Source organism: Podarcis muralis, chromosome 12, assembly GCF_964188315.1.
Source record: "Podarcis muralis chromosome 12, rPodMur119.hap1.1, whole genome shotgun sequence".
Lineage (NCBI taxonomy): Eukaryota > Metazoa > Chordata > Lepidosauria > Squamata > Lacertidae > Podarcis > Podarcis muralis.
Window position 1 is genome coordinate 52,060,268 of NC_135666.1, and position 23,160 is coordinate 52,083,427.

Here is a 23,160-nt window from a genome sequence, read left to right on the forward strand (position 1 = left end):
TTTTAATCCATGGGTAGGAATAATTGGTACCCCTTCAGCCCTTCCCTGAGGAAGCGGCTTCCCTTCGCCCCTCGTCGCCGCCCCTCAGCCGGGCAGGAGGAGGAGACCTCCCGTCTCCCCGCCTGGTCCCTCCGAATCGGTGGGAGAGAGGCGTCGCCATCTCCTCCTCCTCCTCCTCTTCGCCAATTTCCCCCCTTCTTCTTGCGACGTGGTGTGTCCGGCGCCTTCCCCGCCAGCTTCAAGGAGGGAGATGTGGCGCCTCGTTTGCGCGCGGCGGCCGCCGCTTCTGCTTCTGGCGGCGCCGGCGCTGCTGCTGCTGCTGCTGCTCCTTTGCCTGCGCGCCCCGGGCTGCCGGGCGCAATTCGAGCGCTACAGCTTCCGCAGCTTCCCCCGCGACGAGCTGATGCCCTTGGAGTCCGCCTACCGCTACGGCCTGGACCAGTACGGCGCCGAGAAGTGGCCCGAGAGCGTCAGCTACCTCGAGGTCAGCCTGAGGCTGCACCGCTTGCTGAGGGACAGCGAGGCCTTCTGCCACGTCAACTGCAGCTCGGCCCGAGCCCGGGACTATGAGGCCGCCGGCGGCGGAGGCGGCGAGCCCGGGCGCTTCGAGGGCTTCGCGGAGCTGCGCTTCTTCGGCGACCTGCTGCGCCGCGCGCAGTGCCTCAAGCGCTGCAAGCAGGGCCTGCCGGCCTTCCGCCAGTCGCAGCCCAGCCGGGAGGTGCTGGCCGAGTTCCAGCAGCTGGAGCCCTACAAGTTCCTGCAGTTCGCCTACTTCAAGGTAGCGCCTGCCCGCTTCTCGGAGCGAGGGGCCCGGGCGGTGGGAACCAGGGGTGGATTCGATTGAAATCCAACCCATTTAAATCACGATTTGAAATCACGATTTAAATCACTAGTCGGTAAGACTTGATTTAACAGAAAGTCGCATTCCTGCTGGTATAATCTTAATCTTTGCAACAACCAGAGGAAGGTTTTCATTTTTGGAATGATAAATGTCCAGAGTCGTTTTTACAGTCACATCAAAAATTACTGATTTGGTTATACAGTGGTCCCTCGGGTTACATACGCTTCAGGTTACAGATGCTTCAGGTTACACACTCTGCTAACCTAGAAATAGTGCTTCAGGTTAAGAACTTTGCTTCAGGATAAGAACAGAAATCGTGCTCCGGCGGCACGGTGGCAGCAGGAGGCCCTATTAGCTAAAGTGGTGCTTCAGGTTAAGAACAGTTTCAGGTTAAGAACGGACCTCCGGAACGAATTAAGTACTTAACCCGAGGCACCACTGTACTAGTTAGAAATACATAGACAGGTAATTATGAAATTATTGTGAGGTTTCATAAGTTAACTGCTTATATTTGGGCAGCTTTTCTGCTGCACTTTATCGGAAGGAGAAAAATAATCATTTCCTTAATAACAATTGAAATGATTTATTTAACTAAAGCAATAACATTATAGCATATGTATCCATGTTTGTTAACTCATGTGGTTAAACGGGTTTTTTCTTTAAATAAAAAACACCTCAGACTTGAGTTTTAGCACACATGAAAAACTTAAAACAAAGCCTTATTTCCTGATGAATAGCCTTTGGACCATAATGTGACTTAAATAGAAAACTATCTTTAGAAAGGTTTTTCCTCCAAAGCATTTTAATTTTAAAATCCGATTTAAATTTTAAAAAAATCCGATTTAATTTTTTTTAAAAAAAAAAATCTGTTTATTGAGCATCCCGTAATTGGATCCCATAGGTTCAGGTCAGGGGGTCACAAGGGAGAGACTTCAGCCAGGAGATAGAAGCAAAACAGTGGTCAGTAGGCCTGATCATTATTGTTGCAACAAGACTTTCCACTGCCACAAAGATGAAGCCCCGAACAATGGTCACATCAGTATTTTAAAACTTCCCAAAGTTTCCCATAATACGTTTTCAGAAGCATCATCAAGACATCATAGATATGTCAATAATTTTATTAGTTTTCAATTACTTCATCTCTTTGGCGATCATTTGTAGCCGAGTAAGATTGTCTTCCATAAACAATGTTTTAACAGTGAGTCCGTAAGTGACTGTGGAGGCCAATTCTGGATCCACATGTCCTTCCACAGGTTTCTGGGCAGGAGTTGATCACCCAAGCATGCCTTCCTCTTAACACGTTTCTTCTTTTCATCCTGAGTTTGAGTGTCTTCAAAGCCCATGACACCTTTGGTAAAGGCTGCTCTCCAATTGGAGTGCTCGCAGGCCAGTGTTTCTCAGTTGTCGGTTTTTATACTACATTTTTAAAAAAATTTGCCTTGAGAGAGTCTTTAAACCTCTTGTTGACCACCAGCATTACGCTTTCCATTTTTATTTTATTAAAACCTTAGGAGTTGGCACCTAGGCTCATGACATCGGTCTTCTTGAGAACAATGCCATGAAATCAAAGCTCTAGGAGAAAAGTTTATAAAATGTAAGTGATGGTTTCAAAAGTCTCTTTTTCTTGATCCTTTTTGGCTAGGCAAACAACTTCCCAAAAGCCATTGCAGCAGCACACACATTTCTCCTGAAACATCCTGAAGATGAGATGATGAAAAGGAATATGGCATACTACAAAAGCATGCCTGATGCTGAGGACCATATTAAAGATTTGGAAATGAAATCATATGAGGTATGTTCCCCATCCTATTTATTATCCTGAAGAGCTCTGTAAAAAAGGTCTGTTTGTTCTCCTAATTTTACTTTGCCTATAGTTTTTCGTTCTACTTGCTGTACCTCTTACAGCTCAGTCTTAACCATGCTTACCTGGAAATAAATATTAAAGAATTCGGTGCTCAGCACTTTACCAATGTAAGGTAGAGTCTGTCATTGTTTATAGGATCCCAATCATATTAGCCATTCCTCTGTTCCTTCTGCACAATATTCCTTTCTCTGCCCAATTGTTTAGTAGAACATCACTTCTTATCCACTGTTGCAGTGTTGTGCTAATACGACTTTCAGATTGGATTGTTTCCCTCCTTAATAAAGTGTAGACAGCCTGTTTACAAATATGCCACTTTTTGAACTATTTCACAAAGACAAATGTTTTAGATACTGTATTTGCGCATGGAACTCTTTGCATTCATTGTGCATGACTACATATGAGCAGACCGAGGAAGCTCAAATATTTAACATTTTATTTGTGGGAGTATTGTATTCGTGGGAAAATAACTTAGAATCATGTACCTTTTTGGCAAAAGTAATAGTTTTGAACTGAAGTATCGAAAGCGCTTTTGAAATCTTGGGAGGAGCTGCAAGAGAGACTGTTGGAAAGTGACAGCTGAAAAAAGTTGTGGCAGAGTGAATAGGGAGATTGAAGACAGTGAGGGTTTGGGTTATTATATAGACTAGGGGCTGTCACCACTACTTGCATTGCTCAACAATTTTCTACACCTCACCCCCCCATCCCCTTACAGCTCCTTCAAACCCCACATCTTGCCTATCCACTGCTGCCACCCCATTGCCAATCCCCATCCCCACACAGCTTGCCCATATTGCCTCATCCCTTCACAACTCACGCCAGTCCTAAGATCCTGCTGCAACTCACAGAGAAGAGGGGAATAAGTAGGAGAGTAGGATGAAGTCTTTCCTCCCTTTGCTCTGCACCACCACACACAGCCAGTGTGCTCTGTACCCTGGTCCTGCTGCTGACACGCCATTCAGGGCTAAACCATGGTTTGGCTTAGTGTTGCTTCAAACCCAAACTCATGGTTTGTTTCCCCCAGACAAAGCGTGAATGGTAAACCAAGAAGAAACTGTGGCTACAGCTCGCGGTTCTTCTGGAGTGAGGCAAACCATGAGTCTGGGTTCAGACATAACATCAAGCGAAACCATAGCTTAGCCCCACAGAGTGTTTCAGCACGAGAAGAGGAGTGCACCAGCCCCAGTCTTCTCTCTGGAAACCTGCACCTTTGCTTGTTCACGCTAATCCATGGTTGGCTTAGCATTATGTGTGAACTGGGTCACATTGAATTGGAGAATGTATATTCGAGGATGCAGCTAAAAAAGGACTCTGACTGGGTGGTGGCAATGAAACTAGGAAGAGGGGGCGCTGTGGTCTAAACCACAGAGCCTCTTGGGTTTGCTGATTGGAAGGTTGGCGGTTCAAATCGGCAAGACGGGGTGAGCTCCCGTTGCTCTGTCCCTGCTCCTGCCAACCTAGCAGTTCGAAAGCACACCAGTGCAAGTAGATAAATAGGTACCACTCCGGCAGGAAGGTAAATGGTGTTTCTGTGTGCTCTGGCACTCGCCACAGTGTCCGTTTGCGCCAGAAGCAGTTTAGTCATGCTGGCCACATGACCCGGAAAGTTGTCTGTGGACAAACGCTGGCTCCCTCAGCCTCAGAGCGAGACCCCATAGTCGCCTTCAGCTGGACTTAACCATCCAGGGCTGCTGTCCATTTTGACACAGCAATGCAGCCTTGAATCAAGTCAAACAAACCTATGCTACTTCCTTACAGTGTTTTCCCCCCTGGTCTCCTCAGAATCTCTTTATCAGGGCAGTAAAGGCCTACAATGGAGAAAATTGGAGGACTTCCATCACAGACATGGAGCTGGCAATTCCTGATTTCTACAAAGCCTATGATGATTGCATAGCTGCCTGTGAAGGCTCCCGGGAGATCACGGATTTCAAAGAGTTCTATCTGTCCATAGCAGGTAGGTGTTGAGCTGGGTGCCAGCATTTGGGAAGGGGTTCTTGAAGGATACCTTGGTCTCCTAAAATAATTTTACTTGACATGTGCTGTTTGTGGATTTCCTTTCTGATAATGCTAGCTGTCAGAGGTGTGTGTTTAAACAGTAGGAGATTGCTATGGAAGGAGGGAGCGAGAGAGAATTCATAACATAGCAGGTGGTGTCAAATCTACATGCTTGTTTTCCAGATGATCATATAGATGGGTAACTATGGGAAATAATAAACTATGGGAAAACGGATAGAATGCGTGTTTCAGAGTTAGAGTTATATTAAATCACCTTTCTGCATAAATAATAATATTTATTATGTCATGCAAGACTAGCAGATGACCACACAGCAAGTGGTTTCATGTCTGTAAATCTGAATTTAGTAAGCTTTTTCACCCAGGAAATTAATCTGGGAAATCAGTCCTTGACTGAAGTTAGTAGCAAACCTTTCATTGTTTTCTGACCAATATAATTGAAATTATGCATTGTAATATATAATTATCTGCATCAAACTGAGGAACACAGTGACATTAAAGCAAGAAAGCCTTGTTACACAGCCCCTAGAGCTAAGTATTTTGTCTGGGGGTGCACCTCCGGCCCATGGGGCAATTTTTGCCCATCCAGGGTCTGATTTGGCCCCTGAGTCCATTTTCCACAAACCACCCCACCCACCCACAAGCTGACATCCCAGGTTGACATCCTTTTGAGAACAGGATCATGCAGCCTAGGCAGCAAGATTTAATCCCTCTGTTCAACAGTAGATGAACAAAGTTAAAGCCATTTGCCTTCTCTTTTTAGTGGGGGTGGGCGGGGGGGGGGGAGGACTGCCACATTTCTACTGCCACTTGCCCACTTAAAGGAGAAGTGCAGCAAAAGTGCTATTTGAAGCAGCCACCCATTCTACCTTAAACATCAGAGTGGTGGAGGAGACCTGCCGGATAGCTTAAAGGAGGGGTAGGGAGGCTGTTTCAAAAGGTGATTTTGCAAAGCACTCTTTGACAGTCTCCAGGTTCCCCTTGGGAGCGTGGGTGCTGTCTTAAAGCTGCAAGGTGCTCTTTGAAGCCACCTACCCCATCCTTTCCACCTACCCCATCCACTGCCTGTCTTCTCAGTCCCATGTTTAAATGGAAGAGGGATTCATCCACCTGTCAGATTTGGCCCCTGAGGCTGATCTAGACTGTGGAGTCCAAAATTTCCCAGCCCCGTTGTGGTATGTGCAAATGCAGATACTGTAAGTTTTGTTTTGTTTTTAAAGAAAGGCAGCTGCAGAGAGGATGGAAGATTGGATGAGAAAGTGCTGATGGGTTTAATCCTTCCCCCAAGATATTCTACCCCCATGGGTTTTCCCTTACAGTTCAATACATAGCCTAACCTTTGTGAAGAAGAGCCATATGAGGGTTGATCAGAGGACCTTGCCTGGAGATGACATTCCTTTTTTTAAAAAAAACAACAACAACCCTGCATTGACACTTTAGATAACATGTAGCTGCTTTTTAGAATACTCTCTGTGACTAAACAGAATGTTAGCCTATTTTATCCTCCCACCCCAGTTAGTAAACAAAGCCATGAAACGCCAAGATGTTAATATCAGGATTTAGCAATAAATTAGCAATTACTGTAGGTGGCACTACAATCAAGTGAAATTTTTACTGGGAGCAGTATGCAACTTTTTATTATAAAATAGTTATCTGTTAGGGGTTTCTTCCTGCATGCTGAAAAACGTACGCATTGATCTTGGAGCTAAAGTAGCAGAACACTTTTGAAATTCAGCGCACAGATTTCTATGGCAGGACTGCCGGCTGCTAAACTGAATTAAAGAAACAACTGTGTAATGCTCAAAACGTGTGTGCATTCTTCTTCAGATCACTACATTGAAGTTCTGGAGTGCAAACTGAAGTGCGAAATTGATCTCACGCCAGTCATAGGAGGCTATGTTGTGGAGAAATTTGTAGCAACTATGTATCACTACTTGCAGTTTGCCTATTATAAACGTAAGTAAGAGATTTTGCGCTCTCCTGAAATTGGGCTTGGTTCTATCTTTTAAAAAACTTATATGCCCATTTCACTTATTTAAAACGTTTCTCTTCACTGGAGAAGAAAAACTGTGCTAGCAAAGCTGCTTCTTATCATTATAATATATTTAAAATAGGTGTCCAGCATCTGCACAGGACCTTGAAAGTCCTCACCCAGTCCTGGCTTTGCTAATTATTTTTATATTTGCAAAACTGGAAGCAGAAAGGCTCTTTTTCCCCATTTCTGGCACACATAATACACAAATAATGGGAATTAACGCTTTCTGAGAAAAGAGTTCTCTATCTGCATACCCAAGAAAGAAGGGAAAGGAAGACAACTCCTTGCATTCTGATTTTGAGGCTCGCCACGCGTACAGATTTTACGAATTAAGAAATGTTGCTCGCTCAGATTGCAAGAAGCAACAGCTGTTTCCTAACGGTCTCCTGAGAAGCTGACTCTTTTGTTTAATCTTCATTCAGTGAACGATCTGAGAAATGCCGCCTCGTGCGTTGTTAGCTACCTGCTCTTTGACCAGACGGACGGAGTGATGAAACAGAATCTAGTCTATTATCAGTACCATAAAGACAAATGGGGACTCACAGATGAAGACTTCCAGCCTAGACCTGTAAGTTGAACTGTTGAACCGGTCGCAGTTGGCACATTCAGCCTTGCAGCCTTTTCGATAGTTATGCTACAACATGTTCAGTCTTTACGCTTGCCATGGGAGCTGTGCCATTGCCTTTGTGAGGAGCAACCAACCTTCCTTCCGACTTTGAAGCTGTGCTGGTGGGTGGGGCCTTTCCTGATCGTTGAATGAGAATGCCTTCCAGCTTCATGGTGGATCAAATCGCTTCTGTAGCTGCTCAAGAGGCAAGGGTGCCCAACATGCTCCCTGCCAGCTTTCTCAGAGAAGGGGCTGGTAAGGAGCTTCCTTGACTGCTTGAAGTTGAGGTGCCTTGGAGTATCCAAGCCACCAAGCTCCCTGCTGGCTTTTCCTGTAGAAAAGGCCAGCAAAATGCTGTCTTGCTGAAAAGAGGTACAGTCATACCTCGGGTTACAGACGCTTCTGGTTGCGCACCGCGCCGAACCCGGAAGTACAGTGGTACCTAGGCTTATAGACGCTTTGGGTTACAGACTCCGCTAACCCAGAAATAGTACCTCGGGTTAAGAACTTTGCTTCAGGATGAGAACAGAAATTGCACGGCGGTGGCACGGTAGCAGCGGAAGGCCCCATTAGCTAAAGTGGTGCTTCAGGTTAAGAACAGTTTCAGGTTAAGAACGGACCTCCGGAACGAATTAAGTTCTTAACCCGAGGTACCTGTGATGGCCTGGGATTCCGATTCTGAGAGTGAACCGGAGGAATCACAGCCGGCACAGGAGTCCCCGCCTCCAGGGCCGGCTGAACTGGGGCAAGGCCTAGATTCTGAGGAGCCTGCACCTGTGCCAGATCCTCAGGAGCAGGCACCAGGTGAATCCATTCTGGCCCCAGAGGTGCTTGAGGACTCAGTGTCTACAGGTGAGCTTCCCCCAGGACCCAGTAACCCTTCGGCCTCTCCTGAACTGCAGAGGCTTAGGGCAGAGAGGCGAAGGGAACTGGTTTCTCCCAGGAGGAGTGCTTGCCTTAAGGCCAGGAGAGGCGGGGCTTCTGGGGGCCGGGACTGCCCCTGGCCTTAGAGAAGATAAAGGCCAGTCAGCCCGGTCCCAGGTTGCGGGAGCAACGTCATTATTGAAGAGCTGTTTCGGCCAGCATCCAGTCCTGTTCCTCCAGTGTTCCTGTTCCCCGCCCGGCTCCCTGTTTCGGATCTCGCCTCGCACCTTGTGGACTATTACCAGGCTAGTGACTTAGGACTGAACTTTGACTACGATACCAGTAACCTTTCCCCCGGGACCAGCACAGTACCACTGTACCGGAACGGGTTACTTCCGGGTTTGGGCGCTCGCGCATGTGCAAAAACACTAAATCGCAACTCGCACATGCGGCGCTGCGGGTTGCGAACGTGCTTCCCGCACGGATCCCGTTCGCAACCCAAGCATCTACTGTAAAGGCTTCTTCGGAAGGGGAGGGGGAAAACTAGGCTAGCCCCAAAATTGTAGAGCCCTCTCTGGTATAGTCATCGAGGGTACTAGATGTGCTGGGAAAAGATAGCTCAGTTGGTAGAGCATGAAACTCTTATTCCCATGGTCGTGGGTTCAAGCCCCACGTTGGGCAAAAAGATTCCTGCACTGCAGGGGGTTGGACTAGATGACCCCCGTGGTCCTTTCCAACTCTTACAGTTCTATGATTCTGTAAGAAATGTTTCTTCCATGCAATGCATGAGGCTGTGCTAAAAAGGAGCTTTTAGGCACTGTTCTGCTGTTAATGTGACGTGGAATTTTGCCCTTCTTTTTCTAGGAAGCTGTTCGGTATTACAACATAACAACACTTCAGAGGGAAATGTATGAATTTGCTAAAGAACACGTGATGGATGATGATGAAGTAAGTCGAGTAGAGCAATACCATTGTCTTAAGTAAAATTAATGGTGGTTTAAGGATATTTCAGGCCAGTTGTAATGTGTTAGTAGGGCTGTCTTTTTTTTAGTTTGTTTTGCTTTCTAATAATAATAATAATAATTTATTAAAAAAAAATATTTATACCCCCGCCCTCCCCAGCCAGAGCCAGGGCAGCTAACACCAGTAAAATTACAGTAAAAACATAATAGGGGCGAAAAACAAACCAATTTAAAATACAGGTTAAAATGCAATTTAAAATGCAGTCTCATTTTAAAAGTAGCTCATAGATCAAAACCATAAGGGGGAGGGAAACATAAGGGTCGGACTGAGTCCAAACCAAAGGCCAGGCGGAACACCTCTGTCTTGCAGGCCCTGTGGAAAGATGTCAAGTCCCACAGGGTCCTAATCTCTTGTGACAGAGCGTTCCACCAAGTCGGGGCCAGTACTGAAAAGGCCCTGGCCCTAGTTGAGACCAATCTAACCACCTTGCGATCTGGGACCTGACAAAAGCAGCCTGACATGCAGAAACTAAGCGTGTGACGCTTTTGTTGTATCTCCAGATAAGGAAAAAATTGCCTGTGCCTGGCTGGCTTATTATAGGCTTGTGAGGCTCCCCTCCCCACCTGAGTTATCCAGGCATCCTAGCAGAGGAGGAAATGTCTCTGTTGCCGTGGCAATGGAACCAGACTCCCTGTCATCTAGATCTCTCTCTCCATTAGCCTCCTCGGTGGCTCTGCCGATGAGATGAATCAGCGAGGACAGTGTTTGTCTATAGGGCCATGTTTGCAGCATCTCATGGCATGCCAGGGGGCCCTATCCTAACTGGTGCCCAGCATCCCTATAAGGGATCCCTGTGAGACAGGGACTTTCATCTTTGTTTCCGTAGCACTCACTTCACTAAAAAGCTAGAGCAGTTGTCATTTAGCTAAAAATGCGCATTCGTCCTGATTTGCATAGTATTTTTGGCATTTTGGGGAGCAGGTGGAAGCAATCAGAGTTTCAGGTTTGGTGTAAGAAAAGCAATTTCCACATGTACTTAGGTTGACAACAGAGTGTGGGGTTTTTCACCAGCTCGGTAGCAATGCCTGCGAGAAGAGGAACTGAGGCATAGTCTAGGCCAGGGGTCAGCAAACTTTTCCAGCAGGGGGCCAGTCCACCGTCCCTCAAATCTTGGGGGGGGGGGGCGGACTATATTTTGAAAAAATAATAATGAATCCTATGCCCCACAAATAACCCAGAGTTGAATTTTAAATAAAGGCACACATTCTGCTCATGTAAAAACACAAGGCCGGCTCCTCAAATAGCCCAGAGATGCATTTTAAATAAAAGGATACATTCTACTCATGTGAAAACATGCTGATTCCCGGATCGTCCGCAGGCTGGATTTAGAAGGCGATTGGGCCGGATCCGGCCCCGGGGCCTCAGTTTGCCTACCCATGGTCTAGGCTCATAAATACCACTCACCTGGCTGTGTCTGAGCAATTCTAACCCACCCCAGGGCCAGCCTAGAGTGGCATAGCCGCTACCTGTTGCCCAGGTAGAAGATGGGATGGCTCGGGGGGGGGGCAGGTAGATGGCTGGCCCATTTCTGCTCCCAGAACCTGTCAATTCAGGGCCATACACCAACTACCACCAGCAAGAGAATCACTATCAGCAGACAATCTCTTCACCACCACCACACACATCAGCGATGTGCACCCACTCTCTGTGAATAGGGACCTGCGCATCTTCCTGAACTACCGTGTCGTCGTCGTTCCCCCATCAGCCATGTACATTGGCAGCAGGCCCAGTATTTTTTGCTCCAGGGTACTTTCTGTTCCTGTAATGGCACACTTAGAGCGTCCAGAAACAATACTGTCCACCACCCCATGTCGAAGGTTAACTGACCAGTGTGCTTTTGGTTTGTAGTGTGTGTTCTTCCCTTTGTGTTCCTGCACTGTTAACCTGCACAGTGTAGCGTTGTGACTGCTCTGAGCGGGACGAAATGACTTTGTGATTGATATAAATGGCTGGCCAATCAGCACCAGGCAAATTTGGCTTTGCTGTTTTTCTGCAGAGTCGATACTTGTGAAGTATTTGCTGGCTGGTTGCAAATTACTTACTCGGTTTCCATTTTGCATTCCCAAGAGAGGGGTGGTGTTGCGTCATCATGAAAGTGCTAATGGGAAAATGATGGCAAATTCTCATCCTTTAATGAGGGAGTGGGATTGATTCTACTACCATATCAATGAATCAAAAGTAGCATTTTCATCTAGATACTGTCTGTGGTCCAGAATATACAGGGTGAGTCTTTTAAAAGAGGCCCCGTGGAACATGTGTACAGTGGTACCTCAGGTTACATACGCTTCAGGTTACAGACTCCGTTAACCCAGAAACAGTACCTTGGGTTAAGAACTTTGCTTCAGGATGAGAACAGAAATCGTGCTCCGGCGGCGCGGCAGCAGCAGGAGTCCCCATTAGCTAAAGTGGTGCTTCAGGTTAAGAACAGTTTCAGGTTACGAACGGACCTCCGGAACGAATTAAGACTTAACCCGAGGGACCACTGTACTCTGTATCTACGGCGCCTCTTTTAAAGGACTCACCCTGTATATCTGTGAAAATATATGGAGCAGAGAAACTGTTTTACAAAACAACAGATCCCAAAGTATTTTTGTTGGAAAACTTTTAATTTCTGAGGGCAGGACTAGACCTTATGCTTGACACAGGCCTGCCCTTGAATTCAGGACCTCCTCTCCGTAAAGTTTTGGCAGAATTGCCTATGTTTTTACATTGTCACATAATGCGTTTCCCTGCTTCCGTATATTAATAGCTGCTGCAGTCAAGAAAATATGAGGAAATGACACAGGTAACCGTACTTAAACGTTACAGGGAAAAGAGGAAAAACAGGGTTGTCTAGCAGTGCTCGCATTTGCTGGAGAACAAAGACTCAAAGGAGGATTCTTTCGAAAGGCTTTAATGTTTAGATTGCTATGAAAGATATGCAAATCATATACACTGCAGGCAATGCAAATACTCATTCCAAGTACAACTACAGCAAAGGCAGGTGATCAAACTCCCAATGCTTTAGACATTGATCCGACTGGCACACACCCTTGTTATTCTATATATAGTAATGGGGTAGCCTCAACTTTCTGCAGTCTCTTACTACGCCTAGCAGACAGAGCCTTCTGTTCTCCTTTGGCACTTCCTGGGTTTAGCGGATAAGGGAGTTGCCCTAGAGAGACTGGCAGGGCTGGAGAGGCAGCGCTATTCCCAATGTCTGATGGCGCCAGGTTAGGTGGCAGAGCTAGGGAGTGGGAGGCAGGGCTTGTGGCTCTCGTTGCAGAGACAGGTGAAGCGAGAGAGGTCCTCCCACTCAGGATCCTCACTATCAAGCTGCCCCGTATTTCGGGTCCTCAGCAAACCCTCCTATCTGTATCATCCTGATTTGACCAGCCCGCAACAAGCGATATCCCAGTGTCAATGGGTTGTTCTGCTCTGATTTTTTACATTAGTGCTTACATTGCTAAGAATGTAGCGACCCAATTATTGGTTCGACTGGAACACTGGTTCCCCTGATCAGTCGCACCAGGAAAAACTGCATAACAGGTACAGAGTTGCAAGAGCATCTTATGAGGAATTCCTGTAGAATTCCTGAAGGCGTGCAGAAAAACAAGCGATTGTTTTTACCTTTGCACATGCTTCCGTGCTGGGAGGAAAAACAAATCAAAGTTGCCGAATGAGAACGTCAGTGCTTATTTTCACTAGTTTGAAAAAAAGCTTCATTATTTTCACAGTAATCTCTCCTTCCACAAATATTTATGCGTGCCTGCAGCGTTTCTGTTACAGCAAACGGCTTAATTTTGGTAAATAATATTTGGCAATGAGAATATTTATTGACCTAACTTCTTAAAAGGTTTCAAGTTAGCTGAACACAAAGCAAACAGTTGTCCTTTCAGAAGCTGTTGAGACCATTTCGCACTTTTACCAAAGGGCCATCAAGCTTGTGGTGAAAGGAGCAATAGCATGTCACCCCATCCATCTTATTGTGATATTGATCATACATATTTCATTCAGCTATGGGATTGTATGGTTTTTACTTTATAAACTGCTTAGAGATCTTTTTATATGAAGTGGCCTATAAATTGAATGAATGAGTGAACATTTTATTTATTAGACTGTTAGCTGCCCTTTACCAGGGTGGGTTACAACTATAGCATATTCAATTATAAAACAAACAAAACAGCTACAACCATAAAACAAAAAATGTGTTAAAACAGTTCCAGATATGCAACAATTAAAAGCAATTGCAGGTATAAAATAAACCAAAGATAGATAATACAGTGGTGCCCCGCAAGACGAAATTAATTCGTTCCGCAAGTTTTGTCGTCTGGCGAATTTTTCGTCTTGCGAATTATTATTTAGACAAAGGAAACAAAGTCGCGAGACGTTTTCGTCTTGCGAAGCAAGCCCATAGGGAAATTCGTCTTGCGAGGCAACTCGCAAACGGAAAAACCTTTCGTCTAGCGAGTTTTTTGTCTTGCGAGGCATTCGTCTTGCGAGGTACCACTGTATTTATTACGGCCATAGGCCCATACAAAATAAACCAAAATGTGAACACTTATATCTATGTATCTGTCTATATTACAGATGCAAATATTGCCCTTTTTGCTCACTCTTGGCATTCCAGTGAGTCCAATGGGAAGCCGGGATAATCCTGTATTTTGTGTCTGCGGCTTCCCAGGAATTAGCTGCAATTCTGTTTTCAGCAGTAGGCTATTGTAAAAGGGCATATCCACCGCAAAGACCAGCTGTCAGTCACGCCATCTTGGAAGTTATTTTATTAATTTTATTTATTCATTCATTCCTAAAGGTTGGGAAAATATGATCCACTCAGGTCCATCATCAGAAGCAAGCGAGCTATTAATCAGGAGAAACTTCTATCCGGTTGAACTAGGCTTAGCTGGCTACATTTTCAACTCTACCTGATACTTGTAAAAAAAAGAAATTCTCCCTATAGGTTTGCACGGCACAGAATTAACCTATCCTCTGTTGTAATCTCTTCTAGGGTGAAGTAGTAGAATTCCTTGATGAACTCTTGGAAGTGGATGGCGGAACACAGTGACTCTTAACAACTGAAAAGGCAAAAGAGATTTAAGAAGTGACTGCTCACCCTTGTTCCTTCATATCTCCATGTGTCACCTTTACTCAGGAGTTTAAAAATACCTCAGATATTTCCTAAACTTGCTCTTCTGCCACTTGCATCCTCCCGTGAGTTTTCCGTCATGTTGTGCACCTGTATCCCCTTCGTCTTTAACATGATTTTTTTAAAAAATATTGTTGCTATTTTTGAGCTATCACAAAGATCCCCTCTGTTCATTTAGCTCAGCAAATTCATCGCAGCTTGGATGAAGCACAAACATTATTTTCATAGAATATAATCAAATAATATGAGAAATGAGTAGCATTGAAAGGATGCTATGTTGTTTTGCACGTAGCATTTTTATTTTTTTATTCTGACAAATTGACACAGTGGACCCCTTCATAACCTCAGTCAAACCATGGCTTTCCATAAACTAGGCCCTCCTCAATCACCCCTCCACTGCTTCCATCACACGGTGGCTTATTCTGGTTTGTTGATTGACATTCAGCCTGAATTAGAAGATACAGTGGTACCTCGGTTTAAGAACAGTCTGGTTTAAGAACAATTTGGTTTACAAACTCTGCAAAACCAGAAAGTGTCTTGGTTTGAGAACTTGACCTTGGTCTAAGAATGGAATCCGAACGGTGGAAGGGTACCAGCAGCAGGAGGCCTCATTAGGGAAAGCGCGCCTCGGTTTAAGAACAGTTTCGGTTTAAGAATGGACTTCCGGAACCTATTAAGTTTGTAAACCGAGGTACCACTGTAATATGGAATCCTGGTTTAATACAGTTCAGGTCTTTGTTCTAAAGTCAGCATGCAACAAAAGGAGAGGAAAGGAGCTAGGGAGGGAGAAGAACATCACATGATACACACTCCCAGCTTCATAAACTATGGTTTGTGATAAACCATGAGAGCACCACGGCTAGAAATTGAGATAAACCATGGTTTATGAAGTCTCAAATCGCCCTTCAGCTGAAAGCACGTACTTTGAAGTAGTTAAATCAACTTAGTGAGATCCCTGGAGAAAACAAGATTGTGACCATACTGTGTTTAAACCAGGCGTGGCTAACCTTATTTATCCTGAGCAGTGTGTGTGACTAGAATGACAGAATGCGTAGACATACTTGCCATATGTATACATCTCTCTCACACACCCCTCACGCGATGTATACAGCATCAAAACTCATTCTCCTCCCCGCTTGGGAACTTACAAACAAATCCCACGCTGGCTCTTTTTAGCTGCTGGAGATTAACATAGTTAGAACCAAGCTGTCTTTCATGGATCAAATGCACAGAAACACATCTGTCCTCGTGGGTAAGAGTTGTTTGGACTCTATCGTGGCAGGAGCAACTTCCGTTAGGATCAAGTCCTGCAAGCAATTGTTTACTTGCACGACTGGTTCACCTTAATTATACCTGTCCATTTATTTGAATGGTGATTCTTGTTGAATAAGGAATGAAAATCAGTTACATCTATGGGACCAGATTCAGTACTCTGGTACACCAGAGCAAACAACGGGTTTAGGAGTAATTATCCTATCAGGTTTCCCTACAGAAACAATGCCATTTATCTAAGTCCCCTCCCTATTGATGCTTCAGTGTGGAACATGTTACAGACCTATGCTCGTAATTATTATGGTGCAAACATTTATTTATTGTAATATTGTGTGTGGATTTACTTTATTTCTTTAACTACGTAGGAAATTCACCCAGGGTTGCTAACTTAAAAAAAACCCTAGCCCCTATTTCTCTGCCTTTAACTCCAGCTTGATGTAGAGGCGTTTTTAGGTGATAATGTTTATCTCCAAACTCTGAAAACATCACCTACTGATTTCTGCAGATCAAACTGCTATAAAAGGCACAGCAGCAGGCCATTCTTCTTTTCTGGCTGGTTGGCAAACCTAACAGTGCCTCCTAGTGGAAGCCTGGGTACAGAGCTTTTTTGTATATATATCTAGGCCCATGTCCCCTCATTTTTCTAGTGCCAGTTGAACAACCATTATACAGTGGTACCTCGGGTTACCAACACTTCCGGTTACAAACTCCGCTAACCCAGAAGTAGTACCTCGGGTTAAGAACTTTACCTCAGGATGAGAACAGAAATCGTGCAGCAGTGGCAGCGGGAGGCCCCATTAGCTAAAGGGTTAAGAATGATTACAGGTTAAGAACGGACCTCTGTAACGAATTAAGTTCGTCACCAGAGGTACCACGGTAGCTGCTTAGCTATTAACACTTTCATCAGAACCTCTCATGCCTAAGCAACATTTTGTTTTTTGTGCTTTGATATTTGAAATGCTTGTAGGGTGGTCAGAAACAAAGGAGGACTGGGATTCTGCACCTTTAATAGTTGTGTAGAAGAGGAATTTCAACAGGTATATGTGGAATCCTTTCCCCAGGGCTGTTCACCTGGCACCATCATTTAGCTGCCAGGCAAGACTTTTCCTTTATAACCAGGCCTTTGGCCTTCAACTATCTGTGGCCTTTTGGAAGCAAGTGGGAGGTTTCTAATGCTATTTTTCTTTCCCCCGCCCCCCGGTTTTAATGTCGCTATGTGGGGGGGGGTTCATTGGTGGATTGGCTGTAAGTCACTTTGGGTTGCCTTGGGCAAGATAAAAGGACTAACAAATTTAATAATAAAAAAAATTAAAAGGTGTAGCTTATCATGCAAATATCACCTGCATAGATTTCCTCTCCTAATCTTGAGATAAAAGGTATAGGAACTCTGTTCTCTATTGCATCTGGCTATCCCAAATTTATCGCGTCTCCTCTCCTCCACATGCAGCTGCTGGGTGACCTTGGGCTAGTCACACTTCTCTGAAGTCTCCCAGCCCCACTCACCTCACAGAGTGTTTGTTGTGGGGGAGGAAGGGAAAGGAGAATGTTAGCTGCTTTGAGACTCCTTCGGGTAGTGTTAAAACGGGATATCAAATCCAAACTCTTCTGCTTCAGGTTACAGACTCCACTAACCCAGAAATAGTGCTTCAGGTTAAGAACTTTGCTTCAGGATAAGAACAGAAATCGGGCTCTGGCGGCGCAGTGGCAGCAGGAGGCCCCATTAGCTAAAGTGATGCTTCAGGTTAAGAACAGTTTCAGGTTAAGAACAGACCTCTGGAATGAATTAAGTACTTAACCAGAGGTACCACTGTAAATGAATTTAGTAATGAGGGATGTTTAAGATCTTGTGACTCTTTGATCTCTAGGGGAAGAGTCCCTGGGATTCCTAAATATTTTTACATTCTTCTTAATTTCAGTTCACCTTTCAAAATATTTGGAGTGTGGCTTTTTTACGGTACTACGCCTGTGATTTTTCTTATTATTATTAACCGGCTTCCTCTCATCCTGCTCTTTAATTTCATCTGCTATCTAGAGACTGTGAGTTGTCTAAAGTAGGAATGTTGTTTCATTTCATTTCAGTTTTGGTCCCTGTTCATTGTGAGATTGGTGCTGTATTTTGTGCCCGATTTTGATTCGGGCAACCCAAGTGCCGCTTCCTGAAACAATAAAGTGCCTTAAAGAATTATTTATCAGCCCTTTTTCTGCAATGTATGAGTGTTGATGACGAGGTGTGATTTATCTGATCATTTTGTATTCTGGGTGACTGTCGTTGGCATCCATCTGTCTTGAGGGACGATGGAGAGCATCTCTGGGTGTGAAGTCAGACCGCTGGAGAATCACAGCGCCAGCTGTGGCTGCAGAAACGGGCAACTTATCACAGCTCCTCCTGCATTGTTTTGCTGATTTGAAGCACTGAAGTCACCTCTCTGAGGTGCAAGTCTGGGCAGTGTGTATGGAGGCCCTGAGCTCTTGAAAAACACAGGGGTCAGCAACCTAAGGCCCATGGGCCACAAGCGGCCTATGGGGGTCGTTTAACCGGCCCACAAGCCGCCTCCAAACCGAGCTGCCCACTTAGTGAGTCCCCGTGCGCTGCACTAAACCAGCACAGCCCGGGGACTCGCTTTCGCAGCGCCGAAAATCGCATATTCGCATACACCGGAAAACGCGCGTGCACGATTCGCCCACAGAGGGATCTCGGCTGGAGTGAACCGGCCCAGGTAAGGTAAACCTTGCCAACCCCTGATCTAACAGAACACAAACCAAGAAGCCAGGGCTGCAGGCAAATCCCCCTTTTAGACAGGCTGCACCTAAGGTAGGGCGTTAGCATAGGATCTGTATACAGAAAGTTACGGGTTCAACCCCTGGAATCTCTAATTTAAAGGATTTCAGAGCACAGAGCTTGGAAAGACTACCAACTGAACAGGGCCTCTCCCAGTTGTCAGTTCTGAGAGGAACCACATGCACAAGACGAATTTGCATCAGGGTGGATTTGATTTAAATCAAATCGATTTAAATCACAATTTAAATCACTAGTCAGTAAGACTTCATTTAAATCATTTATTTTTTTACAGAAAGATTCATTCTTGCTGGTATAATCTTAATATTTACAACCAGATGAAGGTTTCATTTTTGGAATAATAAAGTTTCAGAGTAGCTTTTACAGTTACATCAAAAATTACTGATTTGGTTATACTATTAGAAAGACATTGACAGACAATTATGAAATTATTGTGAGGTTTAATAAGTGAACTATATTTGGACAACTTTTCTGCTGTACTTTATTGGAAGGAGAAAAATCATTTCCTTAATAACAATTTAAACAAGTTATTTAACTAAAACAATAACTTTATAGCATATGTAATCCATGTTTGTTGACTGATGTGGTTAAATGATTTAAAAAACAAAACCAAACCATAGACTGAGTTTTAGCACACATGAAAAACTTAAAACAAATCCTTATTTCCTGATGAATAGCCTTTGGACTATCATATAACTTAAATAGAAAACCATCTTTAGAAAGATTTTTCCTCCAAATGCATTTTATTTTAAAAATCTGATTTTAAAAAATCATTGATTTTTATCCACCCTGATTTGCATTCTCCATTTAGCTGGTGCTTTACCTCTGTGCTTCTGTGCATACAGCTAGATTAGCCTTTCAATCAAGATTAAGATGATAGCAGTACAATATGTAAAGCAGACTGGGGTAAAATCTACACCCATATAAAAACTGTTCTGAAAATGCTTCTTTTAAAGCGTTTTTTTAAAAATACATTGAATTTTCCATAAGGCTCATCATCGCCATCTAGTGTCAGATTGTATATCGCACTTAAAACACACTTAAAGTGTTTTATTTGCAGCTGTATAGCTGAGTCCTGGGTGTCACAATGATTGCTGAAGAAACTTAAAAACATGATGCTGGAAACTTGAACCCATTGCCACCTAAATCCTGCATTCTTACAGGAGTGTCTGTTTGTGGTGTTGTAGCGGACGGTGAATTCCTTCATATTATAAACTGGGCTCCATCAGAGATTGGGGATGCTGATAGGCTGTGTCATTTTAGGGGGTGGAACTTAATTTTTGCAGATTTCTGCAGTGAGGGCTCTTAAAATATGTTTTTGAGTGTAGTGACACAGGTGGTGCTGTGGTCTAAACCACTGAGCCTCTTGAGCTTGCTGATCGGAAGGTCGGCGGTTCGAATCCACGCGATGGGGTGAGGAATTCAAATCTGCTCTTAATTTTGTGATTGGGCAACATTTAGCTTGGCCAGTCTACGTTTGATGAAGAAGTACATAAACCGCTTTCAGAAAAACCAAAGAATTTAAATTTTACCTTCTGAAACTGCCGGGTAATGCTAAATCGTAAAAATATATAAATATTAATATTAATATATAATGTAATATAACCACAAGTATTTGGCAATGATTTTAAATTATTTCTGCGCAATTTTACAAACGTTTTACTTGCCAAGGAGACTAAATTATATTAAAAAGGTAAAGGTACCCCTGCCCGTACGGGCCAGTCTTGCCAGACTCTGGGGTTGTGTGCCCATCTCTCTAGAGGCCGGGGGCCAGCGCTGTCCGCAGACACTTCCGGGTCACGTGGCCAGCGTGACAAGCTGCATCTGGCAAGCCAGCGCAGCGCACAGAAACGCTGTTTACCTTCCCGCTATAAAGCAGTCCCTATTTATCTACTTGCACCCGGGGGTGCTTTCGAACTGCTAGGTTGGCAGGCGCTGGGACCGAACGACGGGAGCGCACCCCGTCACGGGGATTAGAACCGCCGACCTTTTGATCGGCAAGCCCTAGGCGCTGAGGCTTTTACCCACAGCGCCACCCGCGTCCCAAATTATATTAATTTAACCAAAATATATTCTGAGTTCCCAAGTCATGTTACAACATTTTAGCACCCCTCATTTTTGGAAGTTGAAAAATTCAACACACCCCTCATGCTGGGGCGATTCATCCCCACCATTTTGTGTAAGTTACAGCTTTAAAGAATAAAAATAAGAGACGAAACAGCTGAAGTGCAATGTATGATGGAAATGTATTTTAAGTTTTAATGTATGCTATAAGTAAAGCTGCTCTCTCTCTCTTTCTCTCTCTCTCTCTCTCTCTATATATATATATATATCTCAATGCATAAACTGTAGGGAGAAGCAGATTGTGCCAGAGAAAACATTCTCATTTAATAATGTTTGAACATAGAGCTGTGATGCCATTTGTAGCAGGGCAGCGAGAAAAACCCACAACTAATCCTTCATAGCAACTGTCTGAACTCTTGGTTGCCTGCCATCCTTTAAACAGCAACTTCATTTTTCTGGTGGCTTGAGGGCTGAATGACCTAGTGTGGGGAATTTTAAGCTACATGCTAAAGAAAAGCCAAGTCAAGAAATCATCTAAGGAGTTTTGTAAATCACAGCTCACATCCCAGCAAACCGGCATTCGGCATCAACTGTCTTCAGTGCCTTCAGTCAAAGTATTAAAATAAATAAGCAGCTTTTAAGTAAGGAGCTGGGTTTTTTAAAATTTTAATTACCTTACCCCAACCTAGAGAGGTTTTAATACCTTTCACTTCTCTGTTCTGGAGTCAGTTCAAGTGTACAGAAACCAAATGTGTATTTTCTGACGTTTAAGCATAAATCTATTTGTTAGATTAGGATGCGTATATGTTTAAGCCTTAATTTACTTCCCTTGCCCCACAACTATACTCCCCACATTCACTTTGATGCAGCTTTTAGGTACACCAACACATTAAATGGTTAATACAGTGTATTTTTCACTACTTCTTTTTTACAGAGCAATGAAATTACAGTTTATATTTTTAAAATATGCATGTTTGAACACAGTATTTAATTTGCCTTTTAAACTTAGCCAGTTTCTTTCTTTGTGGCTTCCCATGGAAGAAGTACACATACTGATCATGACATTCCACAATGTAATAAATTTAATCATATACCACTATTAGTAAGTGCTCAAGAAAACCACAAATGGTGGAAGATTGCGCACCAGAAAATTTGGAAGAGCAGACCACTGAAATACTGATGCAGCTTAGCAGTCGTCGTCAAAACTTAAAAAGTGAGAATAATATTATGGAACATGCAGTGACAATCATTCTGACCATAAAGAATAAGAGTGATTGGCACAAATCAACCAATTAACAGTAATAAAAACGGATGGCGATCCAGATGTCAGGAAACAAGAGCAATATATTGTATCCGGGAATATTTTAGTTTCCGCAAATAGCATTTTAAATTGCTGTTGTGCTTGGAATTTGTGAGCTTATCAAGTACATGCGTTTTTGAAAACTTGTGAGAAACGGCACAATTTTCAACTCAACATCTTTCTGTGAGCATTCTGTGGAAACCTTCAGTGTACTTCTAAACAACGAACAGGGAACAGTTTCCCAGCAGAGATATGTAGGGAGTTGCTGGATGTGATCTGACTTTTCCTAGGCTTTTCAGTGACGTCAGTTCATACATTCAACTGCTTATTATGTAATTAGTATACAAATGCAAAGCAACATGCATGTCTGTGTGAATTAGACTTTGGATAAGCATTCCATGCCCAGGGTACATCGTAACATGTTCTTTTAGGGCAATTTATCCACTATAATTGGCCTAGTTAACCCATAATGCTAAGCTGTAGTTTATTAAACCATGGTTTGTTTAACCACCCTCACCCTGCCCAGTATCTTAGCAATGGTTTGTTTATGACCAACAAACCACAGTCAAAAGCCATAATTTGTTGTTGGTTTATGGACCTTGGTTTCTTGTAACTATGGTTTGGCGTAGGGTACAAATCCAGCACCTTTCCTTAACCTTGGTTTGTTTGGCCACCCCACCTCAGATACCTGCTAGACCATAAAAGTACAAGGCAAGAGCAGCTGGAAAACAAAACAAGTTTGGGAAAAGCAAGCCATCATTGATTGTTTGATTGCCTGTGACACAACTTGTGGCTTAACATTACATATGAACTATGCCATTGAATCGCTGAAGCTTCCAAGAAATTAAAGATTCCATGGAATACAATTTGAAAATCACTCCTGTAAGTAACTCCTCCTTTCCTTCTGGTTTTTCCTAACCACAGAGATATGTATTCCTTCTCTTACCCCTCACCTCAGCTTGGTAAAATCTGTTAAATTTCAAGGTAGCTGATGGACTGATGCAGTCATCTTACTAAAATTATTTTAAGTCATTTTTTACATGGCTATCCTTTTCTTAATAGCTTCCCAATAAGCAATTCACAGATAAACAGATGCAAAAATATTATAAATGGAACCAGCTAATCATCTAATCATAATAATGCTCCTTCATTTCTTTCTGAACAACAGATTTGAAGGAAAGATTGGTATTTCCACAATCATTTTGTTTTGGTTTTGTTGAAAACACACAGCATATGCATATAAACATGACCATTTCCCTTTCTTGCTCATTTATTTACATTCTTTTCATAAGCTTCCTGTTAATGTATCTCTTTGGCCTTTTGGTGAGTAATACAAAGAATTTTGTCGAAGAATACTG

At 43.7% G+C, this 23,160-nt stretch overlaps 1 protein-coding gene across 1 annotated transcript; it reads left to right on the forward strand.

Annotated features, from left to right (window-relative positions):
* Nucleotides 1-116: 116 nt before the first annotated feature.
* CRTAP (cartilage associated protein) lies at nucleotides 117-17,826 on the forward strand. Its single transcript, XM_028750923.2, has 7 exons — nucleotides 117-778; nucleotides 2,484-2,633; nucleotides 4,485-4,656; nucleotides 6,543-6,671; nucleotides 7,173-7,318; nucleotides 9,086-9,169; nucleotides 14,232-17,826. Exons 1-7 carry the CDS (start codon nucleotides 251-253, stop codon nucleotides 14,286-14,288), a joined length of 1,266 nt encoding a protein of 421 aa, XP_028606756.2. The 5' UTR covers nucleotides 117-250; the 3' UTR covers nucleotides 14,289-17,826.
* Nucleotides 17,827-23,160: the final 5,334 nt, after the last annotated feature.